Below are 25,777 nucleotides of genomic sequence, written 5' to 3'. Positions count from 1 at the left end.
GATCACAACATCCTCCTTACTCGCCTTGATCAGCGGGTGGGCAGTATCTATTGGCAAGTTCTCCTCATCCTCTGCTTCTGTTTTATATGGGGTCCCTCAGGGGTCCATCTTGGGTCCTATGCTTTTTAGCCTGTATATGCTCCCACTGGGTGACATCATAAGGAAGCATAACATCTCTTTTCATCTCATGCATATGATTCACAGTTGTACTTGCCTCAAAAATCTAGGGATTCCATACAATCTCTTCTGGCCTGTCTCGAAGACATTAAAACTTGGATGGTTAATAATGGTGGTTTCTCCAGTTAAACAGTGACAAGATAGAAGTGATTGTTTTTGGTTCTCCCAAGGCAAGATGCACTGTGGTACAACATTTAGGTAACTTCACTCCATTTATCAAACCCTATGCTAGAAATGTGGGTGTCATTCTTGACTCAGAACTCTGCCTTGACAAACAGATTAGTTCTGTTGTTAAAAATAGTTTTTACCAGCTCAGAATGATTTCCCGCCTGAAGTCATTCCTATCTTTTAATGATCTTGAGATAGTTATCGATGCCTTTTTAACATCACGGCTGGATTATTGCAATTCCCTCTACTTGGGCCTCCCACAATCATCACTTAGACGTCTGCAGTTAGTTCAAAATGCAGCAGCGCGTCTTTTAACTGGCACTAGGAGGCGCGAGCACATCACCCCCATTTTGGCATCTTTGCATTGGCTCCCAGTTCCTTTTAGGATTCAGTTTAAAGTTTTATTGTTTGTTTTTAAGGCACTTAATGGGCTCGCCCCAACCTATATCACTGATCTTGTACAACCATACTCAGTTCAAAGGTCACTGAGATCCTCAAACAAAGGGCTCCTGCTTGTGCCGCACTCACGGCTTAAACAGAGAGGTGATAGAGCCTTTGCAGTTGCTGCCCCACGTTTGTGGAACCAGCTCCCCCAGGATATTAGATCTGCCCCCTCCATTGCTGCATTCAAATCCAGGTTAAAAACTCATTTTTATTCCTTGGCTTTCCTTGTTCCCTAACCTGGTACTTCTGTTTGTTTTCTGTATTTCTGTGTTGTGTGACCTGATATTGAAGGCTTATTTTTATTAATGTTTTATATAATTATGATTATTGAATCTATGTGTTCATATTTTTATTGTCTTTTTAGCTATTCATTGTACAGCACTTTGGTCAGTTTTGCGCTGTGTGTAAATGTGCTTTATAAATTAAAATTACTTACTTGCATTAAGACTGTGTTACTCATAACTATGTTTTTTAAATATTCTGAAGAAACTGCAAATTCTGTATGGGTGAGTGGCTAAGTATTGCAAATGCTGTTTTTTCTTGAGCTTAAACATGTCCAGGGGTCAAAGAGGATTAGGTTGAGGTCAGTTGCTCTTTGAGGAACGCTTTAAAAGGATTTAGAAAATAAAGCTTTTTTTCCCTCTAGTTTGTCTGTCTGTATTTGGTGGCTACATTGTTCATGTGATCACTTTAGCAGATTGCAAATATCACAGTTGCCCCTGACATGTCTGTTAGTGACCTCTCAGCTTCCACATGTCTGAACATTAGATGTCTCCTTCTGCAAGAGCTGTGAAAAAAGCCACGATAGGGCCCCACTTATTGTTACTTAATTTCTAGTTTTGCTTGCTTAAAGGAGGAGAAGGCAAACCACCTTTGTTTGGCCGTCTTTGAACCACGTTCGAGAGGGAATGATGGTTGACACACTGTATTATGTATTACTCCACTGGGACAGGCGCTCTCATGTCTTAATTAATCTGTCCATTTCACCTTCTGACCTTAATAAAGCACATGCCATAACTCTGCTAAAGGACTCCTGTACTCTTGAGTTTAAATCGAAGATCAATTTTTCCTTAGCAGCCCTCTAACCTTTTCTCACTCAATCAGAAGCTCTTGTCAAACCGACCGTGATCAGACAATGTTTGGAGCAGGGACAGTCTCACCGCACGTTCCCTAACAGATCAGACGCTGGAAGAACAAGCTCGCCTGCCATGCAAATGCAGTAATTTAAAAGATTATATGGTTATCCTCCATCCTGTAATCTTCGCAGGTTCTCGCTAAAATGGGAGAAAAAACATGGGACACATAACAAAAAAACCTGTGACCTAACAATTTAAGAATCCTGGGTGTTTGCTGTTGTACTTGGAACAATGCTATTACTGGCTTTAAAATCAGAGCACAGATGTGAAGACTTCATTTACGATGCTTGTTTTTCTCAGCACTTCGCGCTTTGACATTTGTAGAGAGTCAAAGGCAGACTTCTCTCTCTCTCTCTCTCTCTCTCTCTCTCTCTCTCTCTCTCTCTCTCTCTCTCTCTCTCTCTCTCTCGACCTGAGTTTACACAGTTTCCTAAAGCACTTAAAAAAGAAATATCTGATGCAAATTGCATGTTTTGCAAACAAATGTTTTGTGTCATTTAATTGATTATCTCCATTGTTCAGCACTGTCATCAGTTCAAGTTGTTGCCAGCGTGTTATTTTAGCAGCAAGGGGTAAATGATGGGTATGCAGATGCCCGAGGGGCTACAAGAGAGTTTGTCTTTAGGCCCACCGGGGTCTTGGCCTTTGGTTCTGTGGGACTATCTCTTAAAGAGCTTGCTGACCCCCCTTGTCTCCCCCAGAGCGAAGGTTGGGGATTACCAGTCTGCCCTTGGTGAACAAGCTCACAGGAGATCTCGGACGTGGGGGGTGGTCGCTATGGCCATTGGGCTCCCCTAAATGGTTGCTAGGGGCCAGGTATCAAAGGTCCACAAGTCGCGCACAGTCACGGTCATGGAGGGAATTAAATAGCAACAAAGAAATTGTGATTCTACAATAAATCTGGCCTCTGCGGCGCGGGTGGGGGCGGAGGGCGCTGTGGAACCATTGGGTCTGTGATCATAGATGCGTGGTGCTTTTCCCAACACCCCCCACTTCTACCCTCGAATCTCCTTTCTTTCACTCCTTTCGGTTCTTTCGCGTATCTGGGAACGTACCTTATGACCAAACTAAGCTGCTTTATCAGCCCGTTCAAAGTCAGAAAGGTGTTTACTTTTTATCTCCTCATCCTAAGACTTAATTTAGCTTTTGTGTGGTCTATAGACATTGGAAACGCACCAGTATAGTGGGATTTAATGGTAATAAGAGATTAAGTGAGCAAATGAAGGCGTTTGGTTTGAAATTAGAGCTTTATTGACTCCGAGATGTGAAGACTGGGAGATGTTCCAATCTCAACAAGTTTACACGACCCGTTTTATGAGCCTGCCAGTCACTGAATCGCTTTGATAAAACTGATACTCAGATGATGAGACGCAGATGACCTCACTTGTCCAGTTGTCTTTCAACTCGCTCTCTGGAATGACTGGCCTCCAGCAAGTCTGCGTAGTTCCAACTCGTCTGTCTGTGTTTATTAATGTGTTAATCTTTCTCAGTGAGGTTTGACAAGGTATAATCTGAAAGCTTCTTCTCTTATCTCTTTCTCCCAGGTGTCACCTGGTGTCATGTCTCGGTACAGAGTTCCGCCATGGCGCAGGTGTGTTGGACATTGCCTATGAGTCTCCCTTCCAGCTCCTCACCTGTGGATATGACACTTTCATCCGCTATTGGGATTTGCGCGTCTGCTCCAGGTACTGCCAAGTTCTTCTGCTTCTGGGAACCTCCAGCGCCTAACCATTATGATTTGAGTTAAATTAGGCTCAGTTCTTACATTGACCTGTGCTGTCAGCAGATTTGGCCTTGTCTACTGAGACTAATAAAGTTAGCCGGTACGTCTCGGAGAGCCTGTGAGGAAGATTAGTGTTCTCTGTTAATCTAATAAGCCCTCCTGTGTATAGAGTACCGTTTAGATAAAAAAGAAGCCAGACTTGAGCCTCCTCTTGGGTCTGTGGACACAATTGTTCCTCTGAGAGATTGAAAAGGACCCCCTCATCGATAGAGGCTCTTGCGCCGGGTCTCTCACCCACCCAAGTCCACACCAGTTGGTGGCCATATTGATGTGGGGCAGTGTGTCTCCAGGACAACAGGGTGGGTGCTGGGGATTAGCGAGCCGCTGGTGGGGTGGACTGAGGCTCTATGTAGGGCTTTGGGGAGGGGGGATCCTCACAATCGCATATGGGCAGTCAAGTAACACAAATCAGAGGTGATTGAAAGAGGGCCCTGGAGAGTTTGGGGAGGGGCAAATGTCCCCTCTTAAAATATCAATAATTCACAGTAGGACCAGTCAGGACTCAATATGTGGTACTGTACATCTTGATTTAAAGCCGTTAGTCATCTGAAAGTCGTCATCTTCTACGAAAAGAGGGCACTTGCATTCACTTGTAGAGAAAATTGTACATAATGGGTAGGTGTGTGAAATACATTTTTAGATTAATTGTGAATAATTGAAGAGGATGTGTGCACGTCTCTTCAGTTGAATTTGATTGCTCAGCACCTTGCAGTTCGTATTGTTGCATATACAAGGGGTTAAAAATAGGAGACGAGAGATGACAGATTAGTTTAATGACAAACTTTTTGAATTAAGTTTTTTTTTATGTATAGTTAAACTCCAAACAAAATACCTAATATTTAATATATTAGGCTACTTATTATTATTACTTTAATATATTATTATATATTATATACATAACTTAAATTCTAATTTGATAATTTTAATGACAAGAAAATGAACAGGATTTCTAATGTTGTGGAACTAAAAGATGGAAAAATTATATACAAAATATAAAGAACTGCACTCGAAAGTATTGAGAAATAGCTCAAATGACAGAGTTTGTTACATCATATTGTCAAACAAATTTCTGTACTTTTATCAAACACGATGCAATGTTTTTGAATGAAAAAAAACGGCATAAAATATAACATTTATAAAATGCATTGCTAATACTTAATGCTAGAGCTGTTGTTTTCATTTTTAAGTAATAAGTCATTTTAATTTCAGGTGTACTTTTACAAAAAATGTGCAACAGTTGTACCTTTAGTTGTGCTTGTCACTGAGGCAGTTCCCTGAAAATGACATCCTTGTACCTTATTTACCCCATAAGGTACGTACTTAAGGGTAATTCTTTAGGTACTAATATGCACCTTTTAGCAGTAGATAAGGTAAAAAGCGACAGAATGTTCAATGTCTAAAAGTTTTTGTTTTTTTTCTAACAGTATATTAAACTGTATTGTGAATTGTTATATGATGAAATTTTAATGTGTATGAGGAATGACCCAGCCCCTGTTTAAGGATCCTCTGTGTGAGTGCATGTGTGTACACATGTGCATCACAGCAAGATACGATCCAGACATTTCCCGCACGCTCCTGCTGTCTGCCACACGGCCCAGCCACACTCCCTCTCCATGATTAATTCAGCACACCATTAATGGAGAATTGATCTCTATTGGCTCAGCACACGCGCAGACACTTGCCCTGTCCTTCCCTTTTTTTTTCTCGACCTGCTCTAAAACAAGAAAGCCCCTTTCCGTAAACAAGGGATGAGGTTTCACCCTTGTGGCCTGCCAGCGCAAATAAGACACTCGCCCTTAAGCCGCACAGGGAGAGCTAGCCATGGTGGCTTTGGCCCTGTGCTTTAGGGCCGGTCTAATATAGCATGACAATGGCTGGAGTTGTGGTGTGGACTTCAGTACTTCAGAATCTGTCCAAATATGCATAGCGTACATTATACGTTCATTTTAGTTGGAAATTTGATTCAGTGATTTTTGTGTGATGTCCATTATGCTAATCCTAGCTATAATTATAAGGGAACATGAATAACCCATTATTCTTTAAAAGAACAGGACATCCAAAAATGAACATTTTGTCAAGATTCACTCACCCTTGTGTCATTCCAAACCAGTATGACTTTTGTTCTTCCAGGGTTGTTATACTTAACTAAAACTAAAACCATAAAAAATATTTTGTTATTTGTAATAAATATTAACTGAAAATGTGTGTGTATATATATATATATATATATATATATATATATATATATATATATATATATATATTATTGTATGTATTTTATTTCAGCTAGTTTCTAAGGCAACATTTCTATTTTCATTAAGGCAAGGCAAGGAATTTAATGTTAACTTGATATTCTAAAATAACAAACTGAAATAAAAATGGATAAAAACTTTACACAGACATTAAAAAAAAAAAAAACTAAAACATAAAATTGCCAAACTGAATTACTAAAACTTTAAAAGTAAAATGAAAACAGAAAAAAAAAAGTTCATTCAAAATATTATTAAGAACTTTAAAAGTATCTCACTGATACTTAAGTAAAACTACTTTGTGTGGACCACAAAAGAAGATATTTTGAAGAATGTCACGCTGTTGCTTTCTATACAGACACATGGTGACCAGGGACTGTCAAGCTACAAAAAAATTGTAAAGATAGTTCACACACCAGCTTAATGTGAAGATCATACCACAGTTTAAGTATAACTGATGTAGCTCTTAAATCACGTGCACTTCTGCATATTTAATCATTTGGCCAACTTAAAGAGGCAGTAATGGTTGAACTACCCTATAAAGCAATATATTTGTAGCAGCTGATCAATATGTGCACTGGATTTACCTTTCTAACAGGAAATGTGTGATGGAGTGGGAGGAGCCTCATGACAGTGCCCTTTACTGTATAAAGACAGACAAGAATCATATGATTGCCAGCGGTTCATCATACTATGGAGTAGTCCGCCTTTGGGACAAACGGGAAACCCGCTGTTTACAGGTAACTGTGAGCATGTTTCAGCATCTTTTCATTTGATATTTTATTTTATTGTTGTAATATACATCTTTGCAATAATCGGTTGACAGATGTTCCAGTTGGCGCCCACCACCAGCAGCCCAGTGTACAGCCTGTGCTTCAACACCACACATCTGTACGCTGCCCTGGCCTCTGTCCTCTACCTCCTTGACTTCAGAACTGCAGTGTCCCAGTCCTGGAAATAACCATCCCTTAATGTTGCTTGAGACTTTTAGGCTCGTTCTTCATCTCCTCCAAGCCCTTAGTAATGGTCTAAGACCCTTAAATGGGGAAGTAGCCATCTTGCCTTTGGCTAACTGGTGCAGCTAATGATACAGTTGTGACCTGTTGGATATTTCCACAGGCTTATGAGAGCGAGCAGGGTTCACGACCTTTTGTGGCCCAAGTCTTAACAGACTTAACACATTACCAGCGACCTCTGAGATCTCTAAAACAAACACTGCTCAGAGCTGCCAGCATCCACTAAGGGGATTTATGCTTCACCACAGCACATATGATATAGCTGAAAGTATATTTTTCCAACAATGAGCCAATTAAATGTGTTTTGTTTTCTTTGTATGTTGTCTCTTTTTGTTCTCAGTTAGCCAAGGCTTGCTCTGAATTCCTTGGTCAGTTGTTGTTTACATTGAATCCATAACACCTCGCTCACACGTACAACATTTTATGGCTTATAGTTTGTCGCTAGTATCCGTTCCTGTTGCTAGATGCCCTATTATTATCGAAACTGGCCATGGCTTTAGAAAATCACATCACAAACAGGATGTCATTCTATTTTGACGAGAAATCAGTATTCTTACTGTTAAAAATTAACATCCTTGAGGGGAAAGTGTTTGTATATAAATTGCATTTATGCATAATGCATCATCATTATCAATTCATGAATCAGACTCTCACCATTTTTGATAGTTTTTCATGCACAATTTTTACTATGATTAAATGCTTACTTTAGCACTTCATCTTTCTGACACTTCACTACGGTATCTCACAAGAGACAGATCACGTGTGCGCCAATGTCTTGACTCCTATTGGTAGTCATTGCATTACTCATTTACATAAGGTGCATAAACTTGTGGAATCAATGGACTCAATCACATCCCATTGCCAGTGGTCATTGTTGTTGAACTGTCATTGCAAATTCTAGTTGTTTTGTAAATCTCAGAATTTGTGAATGCAATATTATGGATAGAGGACCCGTATTTTAGTCAGCAACAGTTTGAGGTTAAAACATTTTGATGAATTTGTTTTGTTACAAACATGCAGCTTTTCACTTCAGAAGACATCACTTGATGGACTTGAGTCATGTCGATTACTTATGTTTTAATCAGCTGTTAGAACTCATTCTGACGGCACCCACTCAGCGCACAGGATCCATTGGTGAACAAGTGATGTTATGCAAATCAATTCTGATGAAGAAACAAACTCATCTACATCTTAGTTGGCCTGAGGGTGAGTACATTTACAGCTATTTTTGGGTAAACAATTCCTTTAAGGAATTAATCATTTTTCTCGTGTTTTCCTAAAGAGGCAAGGAAGACATTTAGTGACCCTGTAAGTGTTTTCAATTAGTGTTATACAACATAAAGTGAGAAATCTTGAGGTCAAATGTAAGCCTTAAAAGCTATGGGTGGCTATTGGGTCTGTGCAGGAGCCAACATCTCCAAAGAAGCAAACGGAACAACTAAAGAAGACTAATTTGCCTATTCCTCAAAAAGAAGTGATTCACAGCATAGAAATAGCTGAGCGCATTAGCATTCAGAGCTAGCAGAGGCCTGCACTGACATGGTTAATCCATGCCATCCCAAAACAAATGCCTCATGCTTCTGATGTTAAAGCCCACTTGGATTTGGTGCAGTCACTGGATGACAATGCAAAGGTTTTGTCCCAACACACTCCAGGCAGGTCTCTTTTCCTTTGAAATTCCTCAGTGATAACTCATAGGAATACATGTTATCCTTAAAATATCTCAGGGATGTCAAAGAAAAACAAATAAAATGTGTCATACACATGCTTGATACAACTCCATATGGCACAAAATTATATTGTTAGATATATTAAAATATTTTTAAATATACAGAAATATATTTTAAATTATATTACATATTAACGTTATTATTTTCATATATTTTCTGTAAGTTTTATTAACTAGATCTATATTTAGAAAATTACATTTTGCACTTGCAAATACGTTTTCTTGCTCTTTGAATTACATTTTATAATATCTTAGGCCATGCTGTTTACAATGTATATTTAGCATTTATCTTAAATATATTTTGGGCAGAAAAAAATATCTGTATTATAGGATTTAGTGGAATAGTCCACCTAATAATTTTGCCATAATTTATTCACCCTCATTTTATTTAAGAATATTTTGGCTACTTTTTCATCATAATGAATGAGGACTGGGGCTGTCGAGTTTTCAGAAATATATTAAAAGCACCATAAGAGAATCTGGTGCTATATTCAAATTCTTCTAAAGCCATGAATAACATGAATAAATTATGGAAATTTAAAATTCTGAGCAAACTATGCCTTTAAAGGAACACTAACTTCTAACATCATCATAGGAACATTTAATCTAACATATGCTTACCATACTTTTTTTTTAATAAACTACTAAGAAGAAACATTTAACAACCCCAGGTAATGCACAGCACAGTTGCTCCTCAGTGTGATTCTTAAAAGCTGGGGCTCATATTGGGCTTGATGCGATTTATGGTCAATCATGGAATAAATTAGATCATATGCAATATAGGACAATCCATTAGCTGATTTTGTCATTGAGGATAAAAGGAATGCCTACACCTCCGTGCAGATATTGTACAATCATGCAGGAAATATGGCCTCCTGGGACTCAAGATGTGGTCAGTTTAATAAATAATAATCCATAGGTTTGGAGCTCAGCAGGAAATGGGCACTCACTCATATTGAGGATGACATTGTGAATATTCCTAAAATGAAGGCAGTGTGCCTTCTATAAAAGCATGTAAAACAAGGGAATTGCTGTAATACAATTTTTACTATGCGACTAATTTATAGTTTTATTTCTTGCATTGCTTTTCTTCACTTACATTTATTAATCTGTCTGTCTGTCTGTTGTTCAGTCATTCTCTGTCCGTCCCTCCTGTCCTGTCCCAAAAGCCCACAAACTGTGTATGAGCCACAAGCTCAGAGTTTCTGACAAAGGTAATGAAGACCTTCAGAGGACATGAGGAGGGGTTGGAGGCACCTTATGGGAAGGGGATTTGAGGATTTACATTTTCGGAACCTACAGCACACAAAGGAACCCACGCAAACATTGTCCACAGACCAACCAATGTAATGTCTGGCGTAGTGTGATTATTTACACTTTATCGTTACACTTGCCTGATTTTGAAATGCTGGTATATAAAAAGCAATGATTACAAAGACGTGGGATTAAAACCACTTTACATGCTTTGCACCTGCACAAAATCGCTGAAAAGCATACTGGCAATTTAAGGACAAAAGGTCTACTTTCCTTACATGATCTACCAGTATTACACAACAAATACATTTACAAAAACAGAGCACATTCCTGCTTTGATCTCAGAGGAAACATCTGGAAGGCAAGAAGCACTCACAAGAAACCGCTGATGACATTTTTGAATGCATTATGATATAATTTGTTTTAATTCATAGCTCCAGTTGTTTTGTTTGTTTGTACAGCATCTATTCCCATGCTGGACACATGCTCAAGTCTCTCAACAGTGTTCAGAGTAAAGAGTGCAAACCACTGAAAGAGACCTGAGCAAAGACCGCTTCATAAATTTAGCTTTCAAAAGACAGGCCGAAGACTGTAATGATGCATCTGCTGGGTTTTCTGGCATGCCATTTTTAAGCCTCAATTACACCGTGATTCTCCCGGCAGATGTTGGAAGAATAGCGGGAAGCCAAGCTATTTGGCTGTGTGAGCAAAGTGTTTAGCGGGTGAAACAGTATCTGTCATGTCACCTTAGACTTTAGGAGGCTGAAAGCATGTCTTTAGTCATTCAGCTCTGATCATGTTTTATATTTTGTAGATACATGAACAAGAACTATCTTCACACTCTCCATTCACATTTTTCAGGGTTGTCTTGACTTTTATTAACATGAGAATGACTATTTCACCTATAAACCACATAGGTTCTGGTGAATTTCTCACATTATTCATTTGCCCAATAATCCACAACCATTCTCTTTATTTACGGACTGAAGTGGAAAAGTAATGTGAGATGAAATTATGAGTCCCACTGTTTCGCTTGGCCAAGTTCACTGAATTTAAATGGAATCAAGGACTTCCTTTTCAGTGCAGGTGACCCTTGTTTCCTACAGGACAATGCCTTTCCCAAGCTTGTGGTTAAGTATCAAGTGTCACAGTGGCTAATCACACATCCAGGAATCTGCTTCGACCTACATAGACATCTCAGAGACTTCTGGGGTAATTTTACACCAATAGTGCCATCTAAAGGTCACAAGGAAGACACCACTATTTTATTGTATTCTGACACACTTGAGGCATTATTTCACTGCTGAAAAGGATGTGCATCTGAACAATTAAATAGAATAATATTTGAGTAATAAATATATTTTAATATTTAAATATATAGAAAATAAATGTGTGTGTGTGTGTATAAATATATATAAACATTATATAAACAGTAAATGTATAAAAAAGGATTAACAAAAAAGTAAATGTATGTATTTATTGAAAATATAAAATAAAAATTATCAGAAAATTTATATATCGCTTTGCTTATTTTATAACAATTATTTGATAAATAAATTTTGTATTTGAAAGGATCAAAAACTGAACTATTAAATTATATAATAATTGAATAAGAAATATTTAATAAAATATATATTTTAATATTAAATATATAAAATAATACAATTATTCTTAATTATTAATTCTCTCTCTCTCTCTCTTTATATATATATATATATATTGCTGATTGTATTTCATACAATTTCTTTGATACCTTTTTACAAAGGGTTATAAATTGTTATATATTATTATAATATTTAGTTTTTAACTAAAATGTATATGTAAATATGTATTTCTGTGGAGATGGTAATATATATCTCTCTGTAAAATGCTGATTTTCAAGTTCTATATATCAACCGTAAAAATATATCAAAAATGTAATTAAATGTCAAAAAAAAAAAAAAAACCTTTGCATGGCTGCATACAAGTGAAAAGAACAGGTGTCATATCTCACATCATCCCTGTCATTTAGCCCTGTTGATCTGCTACATGTATCCTCAGTAAGCAGAGGAATCTGTCCATCTGTCAAACACTTTTTAAAAGCTTTAGAGTTTGAATTATAAAGGGCTTGACAGAGGGTAAAGGGGTGGAGTGGTTGCTGCCACCCCACCTCTCAGCCTCTGCTGTGGGAGAAGCCCAAGACCTGTGTGCTGGAAGCGAAGAATACATGTCTTTCATGAGGACCTCCAGCATCTGTCCTAAAGGAATCCCACCAGCAGTTAATGAAAGGCGCCTTTTTCCTAGAGGAGGGGAAAAAAAGGTAATTTGAAGAAATTCGACCCTACTTTGCAAATCAGTCAGTAGATATATGATTGTCACTCCAAGAGCTGGGGTCTAATCCTATTGTTTTTTCTATAGGATTACTTGTGCTGGGTACCTCTCCCCCTTTGGCACTGCACGGGAGAATAGACAGATTAAGGGGATTAGCTTGTATCCTCCTAACTTGTCAAGCTGGGATGTAAGGATCCATTGACTTCACTGTTCTGAATGAGAGAAGTGCCTAAAAAAAGAGAGAAATGAAAGGCAGTGAACAAGAAAAATTCCTGAAAGAACAATGTGATTTGTTTGCTTTTGTTCCTTTTAACTTGGTTTGGTTCAAAGGGTCTCACCTAAGAAGCCGCGGTCCCAAGTCAGACAGATACTGTATGTCCCAGGAATAAAGCAAGTATTAGCCCTTAGCTACAGCTGTCAAAATAACACTAACCACACAACAAACAAGTTTACTTGAGAGATTACACTGATTTTCTAGGGATCAGTGGTTGTCACTTTCTCGAGCACAGGAAGGGAGGCATCAAGGCCTGTCCGAATCCAATGTTTTCACAAGAACCTGTCAAATAAAATGCTTATAAGGAGCTATAAATGTATCCCATGTGTGTGGACTGGCATGGAGCGGAAGAGAAAAAAGTGAATTCTTTATTGTTAACTATTCCATTTGAACTATTTTAACAAAAAATAATCATAGTTGTATATAAGTTGACTTTATACATTAGATCCTTGAGATACTGAAGAACCTAATTGAATCCAGCGTTTTATTTTCTAGTTCACCCTTTTAAATAAGTATTAATTGATAAATTAAGTATATATTGTCTGATATTCTCAATAGTAATTGCTGTTTATATATTCCAAACATGGGAAAATGTTGCAATCCAACCATATTCCTTAGGTTATGTCATTACTGAGTATTTAAAGCCACTACCATTTAAACTATCACAGTTTAAATACTTGGGTTTAAAACCCATACAGTGGAGATCAAAATTAGGGAACAACCTTCATTTTTCTAACTATCAAAGCCACTGCTTAATCCTATTTGAAGTTGGTGAATGTGATGTCAAGTACATCATGTTCCTGGATCAACATCCTTGTTGATCCTGAAACAACATTCCAATCAACCAATCAGAATTGAGCAATACGTTTTCACAAGTTTAATTTATTTTGGGTCTGATGGGAACCATTTTGTTTTGCATCAAACTGGGTAAAATCAGTGAAAGTTGTAGGAGGAAGTGTCTTGCTTTGGGGGATGATTTCAGCAACAGCAGTTGGGCCTTTTGGGTTAGGTGGCAGGGTGAATGAATGCAAATTTATCAGAACCTCCTTCAACAACATGCAGTTCCTTCTCATGCAAGACAATGTTCCTGTCACTCTGCAAAATGGGTAAAGCAGCTTCTCGAAGCTTAGAACGCTAAAATAATGAAATTGCCAGACTATAGTCCTGATGTAAGCTTTGACTAAAAATCTCTGGAAAATCCTTGCTGACAGTTATGGCTAAGAAATCCACTACAGTAACCAAACTGTGGAAGAGTGGATCGAGCTCACACCAGAACAGTGTGAGAAACTAGAGATGTCCTGCATTTGCAGATGTCCTAAAGTCACTTGAAAAAGGGGCCATTTACATTTACTACAATCTTTACTACAATTACAAATTTGTAACAGCTGTATAACCCTCCAAAATTTTACCTATGATCCTAATTCGTGCTGAAGTTGGTTAAGGTTCTCTAATTTTGATCACTGTGTTTTCCTCAAAATAAAGGTTTTTGTTGAAATGCCTTGGTTATTTTGTCAAACATGTTAGTATAGCTATAGCCTACAACTATATTCCTTCAAATTTTGAGAAATGAAGATCAACTACATTTCAGGAAATAAATGTGTATATGCTAGCCTTTATAGATTCTCAAATTTTGATCTCCACTGTACATGTGGAAATGTGATTTGTAAGGAATAAGGAATCTCATTAAATGCTATCTTTCTTGCATTCTTTCTTGCTTTGGCTTACTTTGTTTTTGCATGGGGAAATATGTCATTTCCTGTCCCTTTAAATTATGTCAGCTGATTTCTTGATCTCAGCTGGTAAAGAACAACAAAGTCACGCCCTGCCGTCGCTTTAGTTGTGTTTAAACGAAAGCTAAATCATCCAATCGTGGCTACGTTTATTTGTCAAATCAGGAAGAGTTCGCTTGAACGGACCAATAGCAGCAGAGGGCTGGGCTTGTGGAGCCTTTCGGAGTTTGTGAGAGAGTTTAAAGAAAGAAGAAAGAGACGTAACTGAAGCTAGCTTGCAGGCTAGCTGAATGTCCTACCGTGTCGCAGATGTGTCGAAAGCCACGGGAAAGGACGGAATGTGGGGGGTTGGATATATAAAGCTGGGAATGGGGTTGTTTGTAAGTAACGCGGTTATTGGACCGATCGTTTCGGTAACAGTGGAAGCAGCGCTGACCGAGGTAAAACCCTGTTAGCATCATTAGCCTAGCCGGTAGATTGTGGCTGCGTCTCAAAACCTAGTGAGCTGCCCACTTAGACAGCATTTTGAGGCACATTAGGTGCGTTTAAACGTTGTGCTCCGAATGCTGTCTACTTGGTCAACTCATTAGGTTTTGAAGCCCAGCCTGTGTGTTTGCGTTCACAGCAGTGACAGCAAAGCTTACTTAGATTCTTAAGTCTGACATGCCACAAATATATTTTACAAGGTTCGTAAGTGAGCTTTTATCGTCCTCATCTAAATAAAATGAGTTCGTTTTAGTAAACTCCGCTGAAGACAACCTAGAGTGCTGATTTGAACTATTTTAGGTATGTTCATAATTTGGCTTTTAAAGTTGTCAGCTTAAATGTACAGTAATGTACATTAACTGATCTATGATATATGGAACATAATAGTGTAACGTCCTTAGACATCATGCTTTTTAAGTGTAAATTATTCTGGTGTTAAATTAAATCTTGTAAAAAAAAAAAAAAAAACATTTTAAGCTAGATATATATGTATTAAGTCGACCCACTCTGCATACCAGCATTTTGCAAAATTTAGGTTTCTATTTAGAATAATTCAAAAACTTCCAGCAATGTGGATCTGTAAACAGAATACAGTTTAGGGACAGTCTTGCTGAGATTACATGTGAATACACAGCCAAATGAATGATTCATAAATCTTTGTCTCGCCCCTAATGTTTTCCTTTCTGATGAGTAAATTATTAAAAAAGACTGTCTATTATTACTAAAGCAAGGGTGTACAATAGGATTTTTCAGCAGAGCAAGGATTTATGGGTATTAAGGTTGTTATCGTTCTGCAATGTAATTGTTTAAAGAATTTCAAACTGTACAGTTGACTGTGATTGACACTTTTTAATATTAGCTGTCTAGAAAATGCGCAAGGCTGTTTTGACTGTGTGCTTTTATACTGGCCTTGACTGTGATAGGTGTGTGCATATGAAGATGCGTTTCTGTTGTGACCGGTGGTAGATCAAGGTCAGTGAATGAAAAAAGCAGGGAGTGAGATGTTTGTCCTCCACAGGTGTTATCTCTGAGGGAATTTAGGTGCCTAAAAGATAAGCAGATCTCCTATCTGCTAACATTACAATAACCAAATGCTTTGTGCCTACAAAATGGCATTTGTAACTTTTACTTCAATAAAGTGACATTTCTGAAGTCAAACAGAACTTTTGATGAGAAAAGAATTAGAGTAGGATAAAGAAAAGCTCTACATCACAACTCTTTTTAACATGGCGCCTCATTTTAATTGACAGTGCTGTTGAAAAGTTGAGAAATCTGTACTAATACACACACACACACACTTCTGGTTCAAAAGTGTGTTTTTTTTTACAGGAGTTTTGTATGCTCATCAAGGCTACATTTATTTGATAAAAATACAGGAAAAAAAATTATATTGTGAAATATTATTACAATTCTATTTTTAATATACATTAAAGTCAAATTTATTCCTGTGATGCAAAGCTGAATTTTCAGCATCATTACTCCAGTCTTCAGTGTCACATGACCCTTCAGAAATCAGTTTAATATGCTGATTTATTATTAATGTTGGAAACTTAATATCTTTTTGGATCCGTGATACTTTTTTTTCAGGATTCTTTGATGTATAAAAAGTTAAAAAGAAGAGCATTTATTTAAAATAGAAATATACACTTCAGTTCAAAAGTTTGGGGTCAGTAAATTTTTATTCTTTCTTTTTTGAAAGAAATTAAAACTTGTTCAGAAAGGAATGGATGTATTAAATTGATAAGAAGTGATAGAAAAGATTTATATTTTTAGAAAATATTTATATGTTGGTAAAATGCTGTTCTTTTTTACTTTGTATTCATCAAAGAATCCTGAAAAAATGATTGCAGTTTCCAAAAAAAAATGTTTAATTCTAATAATAAATCAGCATATTAAAATGATTTCTTAAGGATCATCTGACACTTTATACTGGAGTAAAGGCTGATGGAAATTCAGCTTTGAATCACAGAAATAAATTCTATTTTAATGGACTATATATATATATATATATATATATATATATATATATATATATATATATATATATATAATTTTTTTTTTTTTTTCAGAATTCTTATTAATGGAAGTTTAAATATAAATCTTTTGTAATTTGCTGAATATTTCCTTTCACTTTTGATCAGTTTAAATGTGTTGATACTAAAAATTAATTACAGGTGCTGGTCATATAATTAGAATATCATCAAAAAGTTGATTTATTTCACTAATTCCATTCAAAAAGTTAAACTTGTATATTATATTCATTCATTACACACACTTATATATTTCAAATATTTATTTCTATTAATTTTGATTATTATAACTGACAACTAAGGAAAATTCCAAATTCAGTGTCTCAGAAAATTTGAATATTGTGCAAAGGTTCAATATTGAAGACACCTGGTGCCACACTCTAATCAGCTAATTAACTCAAAACACCTGCAAAGGCCTTTAAATGGTCTCTCAGTATAGTTCTGTAGGCTACACAATCATGGGGAAGACTGCTGACTTTGTCCAAAAGATGACCACTGACACCTTGCACAAGGAGGGCAAGACACAAAAGGTCATTGCAAAAGAGGCTGGCTGTTCACAGAGCTCTGTAACCAAGCACACTAATAAAGAGGCGAAGGGAAGGAAAAGATGTGGCAGAAAAAAAAGTGTACAAGCAATAGGGATAACGGTACCCTGGAGAGGATTGTGAAACAAAACCCATTCAAAAATGTGGGGGAAATTCACAAAGAGTGGACTGCAGCTGGAGTCAGTGCTTCAAGAACCACTACGCACAGACGTATGCAAGACACGGGTTTCAGCTGTCGCGTTCCTTGTGTCAAGCCACTCTTGAACAACAGACAGTGTCAGAAGTGTCTCACTTCAAAAAGGACTGGACTGCTGCTGAGTGGTCCAAAGTTATGTTCTCTGATGAAAGTAAATTTTTAAAATCAGGGTCCTGGAGTCTGGAGAAAGAGAGGAGAGGCACACAATCCACATTGCTTAAGGTCCAGTGTAAAGTTTCCACTGTCGTGATGGTTTGGGGTGCCATGTCATCTGCTGGTGTTGGTCCACTGTGTTTTCTGAGGTCCAAGTTCAACGCAGCCGTATACCAGGAAGTTTTAGAACACTTCATGCTTCCTGCTGCTGACCATATTGTGAAGAGGAAGATGCAATATGCCAGAACCAACAATGCAGAAGAGCTGAAGGCCACTATCAGAGCAACCTGGGCTCTCATAACACCTGAGCAGTGCCACAGACTGATCGACTCCATGCCACGCCGCATTGCTGCAGAAATTCAGGCAAAAGGAGCCCCAACTAAATATTGAGTGCTGTACATGCTCATACTTTTCATGTTCATACTTTTCAGTTGGCCAAGATTTCTAAAAATCCTTTCTTTATATTGGTCTTACGTAATATTCTAATTTTCTGCGATACTGAATTTGGGATTTTCCTTAGTTGTCAGTTATAATCATCGAAATTAAAAGAAATAAACATTTAAAATCTATCTGCCTGTGTGTAATGAATTAATATACAAGTTTCACTTTTTGAACGGAATTAGTGAAATAAACGTTTTGATTATATTATATGAACAGCACCTTAGTGTACATATCAACTTCCAACATAGATTCAACCTCCAACTTTAAAAGAGAACAAATTTAAACATGAAATTTGCCCATTTTATTTTTTCTGAAAGATTATACAACCTTTTTGTTTTTCTTGTGAAATAACATGCACAGTAGAGCGCGACAGTCATCACCCAGATTTTCATTGGCCTGATTCTAAGTTTTTCCTAATCATTTTCTACATTTCAAAAAAGGCTTAACTTGTACTATAAATAATAAGGTAAAAGACAAAGTCAAAACACTCTTAGTGTTGTTGTTGTTGTTGTTTGTTTTGTCTACACAATGGAAGTCAGTTGTCACTAAAACTCTTTTGTTGCCAACATCATCTATGTTAAGCAGAAGAAAAAAGTCCTTGAGGTTTGAAATGACATGAGGGTGGATAAATTACATTTATTCATTTTGGGGTGAATTGCTATTAAAGATTTAAAACAAGCTCTATAAACAGCAGAAATGTGTGTATTACCCCGGACAAACTCATATCTCAAACATATGTGTGGAGCAGAGCAATGGTGTTTCCAACACCAAGGACACCGATTCAATTCCAAGGAAAAGCATGAACTGATAAACTGATAAATCTATATATTTAGTAGACATAAATTAATACGCGTCTGATATAACTTCACTTAACAACATTGGAACACCTGATTGGTTCATTTTGAATGCTTCTCAAATTATCACTAAAACTGTATTTTTTAGTTAGGAAATAAATGGTGTTTTTGTCTTATTGTTGCACATTATAAGACCAGGAATCTGTAATAGTAAACTAATTAACCTTTAACTCAGCTGTTTGCTGCCAGTTGCCATTCCTTCTTGAATTAACTTTTTCTGACTCTATGTCGAACCCTGCACAGGTTTGCGGCACTGAACACTGAATCTTTGCTTTCCACTGCTTGTTATCACTGATCGTTATCTCTAAAGAGTCAATCAAGATGGAATTTTTACTGCCATATTAAAAACTATTGTTCAACAGGCAGCAAGATTTCAGTTTCACTGTCATTTGTATCTAACACACCACTCGAGACAGCTGTCAGGCCAGCAGTTGCCATCAATGTCTGTGTGTATGAGAGAGAACCACAGACTGCTTGTCTGTTCATCATGTGTACTTGCATTCCCTGGCAGCCCTCGCTGAGTCTTAAATGCCAGGGAGGGTGTGTATGTATGTGTGTGTTTAAATCAAGACCCTCTGGCTAATAAAGGGGGCAGTTCATGTCCTACTATACCATGTGTGGGTGGTGGGTGGCCCGAGCCCGACCTTCCTCTTCTGTTTCTACATTGGTCTTTGCCAGCCCTGTGTGTAACAAAACACTGTCTCTGCTGTGTTGATTTTCCTATCAGACAGACGCCTATCATGCCTTTTCTCCTGGGGTTTAGACAGGTAAAACAAGAGCAGAGGAAACAGCATTATTATTTATTATTTTAAATTTGTTTAATTAAGTAATACAGTCTGCTCACTCAAAGATTTGGATAGCGATCTGCTTGTCAGTTGTATTAATGTGGTTTTTATTATCACATGTATGTAAAGACAGTGTCACTGTGTTGGGGTCATTTATTTACTTTGTATATTACTGTACCTATTATTTTGGCTATATATTGCTTTGAAATGTATTTTAATTATTTGATTTGATTATATTTAATTCCATTTTAATCTGAGTTTTTTTTGTTGCCATAAACAAGTCTTTGGTGCACGGATCTGTGCTGATAATATGCTTATATTTACTGTTTGGTTTCGCAGAGCCGGCTGTCTTGTGTAGGAGTTAACAACCAGAGCTACTTCTGTGATTCGGGCCACTGCTGCGGAGAATCTCAGTGTTGCAGCTATTACTACGAGGTGTGGTGTAAGTATCAAAATCCTTCCTGCCTACACATGCTGTAAGATGAGGTCAGTCCATGGTGTATATGTTCTCTATAGTGTCTCAAACATCCTCCAGTTGCTTTGGGTATGTGTGTAGTTACTGTACTTCAAGTGCATACTGGTTTGTGTATAACACATTTCTCTAGATGTGGTCACAATTCGAGGACACTGTAAACTCTGATGGAAAAAGAAGCCTGTCTAGATTAAAAAAAAAAAAAATTAGATTACATTCAACTTTGAAATGATTCAGCATTTTAATACAGTTGTAATAGCATTTAGGGGTGTAACATGCCACCTGCTTTTGTTCTCAAGTTGTTTGCAATAAGCTTCTGATGTCAGCTGTGGGTTGGACAGGAGGCAACATGGAAAAAGACATCCAAGTCATGGCTCGTGTTTGACAATGTAATTGTTTAGTTTCCGTAAATAGTAATGGGATTTAGGTGCTCAATCAGATAGCTTACTGGAACTATATCTACTGTAATTTGAAGCACAAATGTAAGTGACCTCAGTACAATGGATATAATTTTTTTGTCCTTTTTCAAACATCTTTCATTGGTTTTAATTATGGGTATGATATGTGTGTATTGCTTCTAAGTTTTATGTCATTGGCTTATCTAGTTGTTGTTCTGCCTTGTTCACGCCCATTGGCAGTGTTCCTGTGTTATCAAATTACCCCTCTCCCTCTGGAGTACCATCTATTTTAATAACTGAGGACTAACCTCATCTACACAGTAATTACAGCACATCGTCTGCTGTCTCAAGGAGCTGCACTTTGGGTTTTATACAATGTGCCAAATACATGTGACCCGGACAGACACAAATCCAGTGTAACTGGATCAGATTAGCCCTTGTAAACAGCCCCCCTTCCATGTCTGCCAGAATATTCTCTGCATAATTTGGGGCAAAATTTCACACACTTGGATCTCACATGACCTTGACCTGCACGACTTGAACCGCTGGCTGATGAGCCTCACGCCCTAATGTCCAGTACATTCTACTCCTGTGATCTGGTGCCAAATTGTTAGGTTGTTTTGGGAGAAGACATTTCTGTATGGAAGTATTTTGTAGAATTTTATTTTTATTTTTTTAAAGAAATTGATACTTTTATTCAGCATGGATGCTTAAAAAATGATCAAACGTGACAATAATGACATTTACGAAGCAAAATAATGACTGTATTTCAAATAAATTCTCTTCCTTTGAAAGTTCTATCCTTCAAAGAATCCCGAAAAAGTGCATCACAGTTTCCACAAAAAATATTTTACTGTTTTCAACATTGATACCAAGAAATGTTTCTTGAGCAGACAAATCGGCATATTAGAATGATTTCTGAAGGATCATGTGACACTGAAAAATGGCTGCTGAAAATTCGGCTTTGCCAACACAGGAATGAATTGCATTTTAAAATATATTAACATATGAAAGTTATTTTACTTTATGCTATGCTTTACTTTTATGCCTACTGCATTACCGTAATGTGTATTTATATATATATATATATATATATATATATATATATATATATATAAAAAATCATACCCACCCCAAAGCTTTAAATAGTGTGTACACAGTGTGCAGCCAATCAAGATGTTAAGCCTGAGATTTGACTGTGGTTCGGGCTTTAAGACAAGACACAATGAAGAAAACCAAGCAACTAACAAAATGTCTCGTTAGGCAACACTGGTGACAACGACTCTGATTAAAATGGAAGAGTTGTGATTTTATGGTGTGCTGTGCCTGGTTCAGACATGATGTTCTCTTCACTCATTAACAGTACTATGTTATGTTTGTGCTCTTTAATCAGGGTTTTGGTTGGTTCTGACTCTCATCATCATTCTGGGCTGCTGCTGTGTGTGTCACCACCGTCGAGCCAAACAAAGACTGCAACAACAGCAACGGCAGCATGAGATCAACCTCATCGCTTACAGAGAAGCCCATAATTACACTTCTCTACCCTTCTATTTCAGTCAGTACCAACTTCATTCAGTCATGTTGCCGCTAATCAATACAATATAACATGAATTCATCTTATCAAGGTGCAGTTTAGTTTTGGCCACAGAGATCTTATCAGTCAAATGCAGACACTAATGTATGGGTGAAGAAATATGGTTTTTGGGAAGATTATAGTTATGTGCAAATTAAACTCCATAGGTTAAATAACCTTTCATGTAACTACTTGATCTGTTCATTGCTCCTTAGAAAAAAATTGTTTGCTTTAGTCATGGGCAGTTAATAAATGCATTTCTTCGTCTCTTTCTCATTCTCTTCTCCAGGGTTCCTGCCTGGCTACCTCTTACCCGCATACGAGGAAGTGGAGAACAGACCTCCGACGCCCCCGCCTCCGTACAGTGCCTCTCAGCCAGGCCAGTCCCCCAGCACTGACTCCCTGTGCTCTGAACAACCAGATGAGCTCTGCCCTCCACTGGAGTCCAGCCCCGTCGTCCCGTCTGCATCTGACAACTGTTCCCCGGGACCCTGCGTAGAGCAGCCACATACTCCCACTGCACACCACCCTGTCAGAAACACCCACAAGCCACAGTACCTCAGCCGAGAAGAGGAAGGGCAGCCCCAGCAGGTGGCGTGCGCTACCTCACATAGCCTGCTCAAACAGGGCAGCTCCGGCGAGGATCTAACTGAACCCATAGAAGACGGTTCTCCCGAAAGCAAAGAAAAGACTCCAGGACGCCACCGGCGCTTCACAGGTGACTCTGGGATTGAGGTATGCGTTTGCAACCAGGGGCCCGGGGACGGAGAGGATGAGGAGATGAAAGAGCTTGTTGGGCACATGGATGGAGGGGTGCACGAGCAGCAGGACTTCTGTGATAGCTGCAACCCCCACAGCAGCAGCTGCCCTCCTCGTGGTCCAGGGGATGAGGAACAGGGCCTGGCTGCCTCAGATGTGCCTCTAGAGCAAAGAGAGCATCAGCGACCTCCAGTCTGCCTCCATCTGCACACCATCAATGAACAGGATGGTCCATATCACACCAATAACACAGACCCCCAGAGTTGAGCACAACCGGTTCCAGCAGAGACTTACTTTAGACTGCTGTCTCCCTTTACTTTCTCAAAATACATCAGTTTGTACTGTCAGCAATGGCACTTTGGGTGTACTTTTGTGTGTGTGTGTGTGTGTGTGTGTGTGTGTGTGTGTGTGTATGTGTGTGTGTGTGTGTGTGTGTGTGTGTGTGTGTGTGTGTGTGAATGAGTGAGAGAGAGAGTTTTAAAAGGGTGTTAATATGTGAGTCCTTACGGTTTTTATGGATTAATAGGGTAATCTAGTAAAGACGTTAATAGGTCTGTTGCCTCACAGAGAGGTCACGATCAATGCCACAGGGGAAATTCTCCTCAGTTTATAGCCTTATCGAGCTTTGTGTGACATGCCTGTAGGCTTTTTGTTGGTTTTTGGGGGCTGATTGCCTCCTACTGAGATGAAGATGGCTCTCAAGGTTGGGGATACTTGGTTTTGCTCTTGAATTCTTACCTTTAATAACATTTTAAAGTACTTAAAAGGGCCCAAAACAGAGTGATCTGTTAATATTTAGTCACTGTCATGGTGTTCCAAATGCACAAGATTTCTGTTTATCTTTAAAACACAAATATATTTTTAATAAAACCAGAGATCCATTTTAAAACAGTCTATTCCTCTAAAAGTTGATGCTTTTAAAAAATTAAAGATTGTAAAATAAATCCATATGCATATACATAGAGCACATCAAATATGGTAAACAAAAGATGAAACATATGTGATGCACGAGAACCAGTGACGTTTCTTACACGAAAAGCAAGTATAGTTGAACTTTTGTTTCTCTGTGTTCCCTGATCAATGTTTATATGTGAATAAAGCTTACATTTCAAAGGAGGTACAGAAATTATGCAGGTTAGATTAAAGGTATTTTAATTTTTGTTTCAAAAAAAGCTAAAGTCTTATATGTTTGCAATGATATGAAGTTGAGTAATTGATAACAGAATTAGCATTTTTTTGGTGAATTATTGATTTAAGAAAAAAAAAAAGGAAAAGATGGCCACAGAGCAGCCTGCTATTACTTCAGAGCTTTAATATTCAGTTGTTTCTTGTTTTTATTTCTTTTCGCGGTTTTTTCTTAGAATGTTTGATCTGGAGTATCTGCATGATGCTATTCAGAAAAATGAAGGAAAGTTATTATCTCAAATATATATATATATATATATATATATATATATTGTCTTTTTGTATCAACAAGTGAACATGCTCCCTACCTAGCAGGATGTTTGCCATTTGCTTTGTTTTGTCTCATCATTGTAAAACATGGTCTTGTGCTTTATCCAATTTTTTGCATGATTATTTGCATAAACTGAATAGATCCACATGCTATATAGTAGTACATTTTGAAGTTCATTATGCAAAGACTCTTCAAATGAAGGCTGAAATTATTTTGTATATAGACTGAACCCAGCTTGTACATTTACACTAGGTGCCTTTGTTGATTTGAGTAGTTTTCATATGCCTTAAAGAGAAGAGTGTGTGTTGTAGAATTTCAGAATAAAAGAATTAAGGGCCAGTATGAGTGAGGATTTTGGTCACAGGTAACATCTAGTTTGAAATGATCACTTGATAAGCCTTCCATCGAAAACATATCATTGAGATATCATAGTTTTTTTGCCTTAATTTAATTTCTGTATTCTCCCATAGTGCTTTTAAGTTGTTTAACACTGTAAGGGAACTCTTGCACCACTAACAGTAACTTATGTATAGGCCTTATTAAGCTCTTAATGTGCGTTTTATTGTAGCCGATCAGGTAAGGTTACTGTCATGTTAGTGTAGCACTTGTGTTGGGTTGATGATGAAATTGAGACATGTTTTTCTGTGGTGGTGAGACTGTTAAGCTGCTCCACTGCATTCCCTACACTGTCTGTGTGTGTGTGTGTGTGTGAGTGTGTGTGTCGTTGTAGGTTCCTTTAATTGGATTGTTCTTCAGCCCACTGCGTTTGTTTGACCTTTGGTTTGGATTAGCAGTTAGCTGTCCTATAATAGTCTAAGCTTGGGCAAAGATGGCTTTCCAGCCGTGTTGATCTTCAGATCAGTGTTTCTGTGTAAATGGTGGCCATTTTTCTTTCAAATGTGATGTGGCTGGTAATTTAGGTTCCTATAGCGTGCTGGCTGGAAAAACCGGTTTAGGAGGCAGATTCCAACATTGACGTAGCGCCTTCAGAAATATTTATATAGCAGTATTGTTTGGTTAAACCGAATATTGAGCATTTTGAATGATTTGGACCAGTTATAGCATCATAACATTTGACCGATTAAGTGAAAGCTTGAAGCTACGAAATCAGTGAGGAGAACAAGTCATCTGTCACAGTAATGGTGCTCATGTTGTTCCAACATTGTTGTCTATCATCCTTTAATGTTTGAGACCAAAGGTATCGATTACAAGTGGAAATTTGAGTAACTATGTTGGCTAGCTCACTGTAAATGAGATGTGTTCATTCATTTTGTCTGAAAAAGTTGTCATTGCACTGTTTTGACACTGAGCAGTGAGTGTGTTTCTGTCCCTGAAAGTGACGAAGGCTTTGCAAGCCAA

General features: G+C 37.7%; 1 protein-coding gene and 1 pseudogene across 1 annotated transcript; both read left to right on the top strand.

Annotated features, from left to right (window-relative positions):
* Positions 1–7,291, top strand: part of LOC132110653 (F-box/WD repeat-containing protein 4-like) — a 36,063-nt pseudogene extending 28,772 nt beyond the window's left edge.
* A 7,072-nt stretch (positions 7,292–14,363) lies between these two features.
* On the top strand, positions 14,364–24,078 carry LOC132110652 (WW domain binding protein 1-like). Its single transcript, XM_059517439.1, has 5 exons — positions 14,364–14,710; positions 20,100–20,202; positions 22,024–22,185; positions 22,493–23,368; positions 23,447–24,078. The coding sequence occupies exons 1-4, from the start codon at positions 14,561–14,563 to the stop codon at positions 23,227–23,229; spliced, it is 1,152 nt and encodes a 383-aa protein (XP_059373422.1). The 5' UTR covers positions 14,364–14,560; the 3' UTR covers positions 23,230–23,368; positions 23,447–24,078.
* Positions 24,079–25,777: the final 1,699 nt, after the last annotated feature.

Source organism: Carassius carassius, chromosome 30 (assembly GCF_963082965.1).
Source record: "Carassius carassius chromosome 30, fCarCar2.1, whole genome shotgun sequence".
Classification (NCBI taxonomy): Eukaryota; Metazoa; Chordata; class Actinopteri; order Cypriniformes; family Cyprinidae; genus Carassius; species Carassius carassius.
Note: the sequence above shows the minus strand (reverse complement) of the source record. Positions and strands in the feature narration are given on the sequence as shown.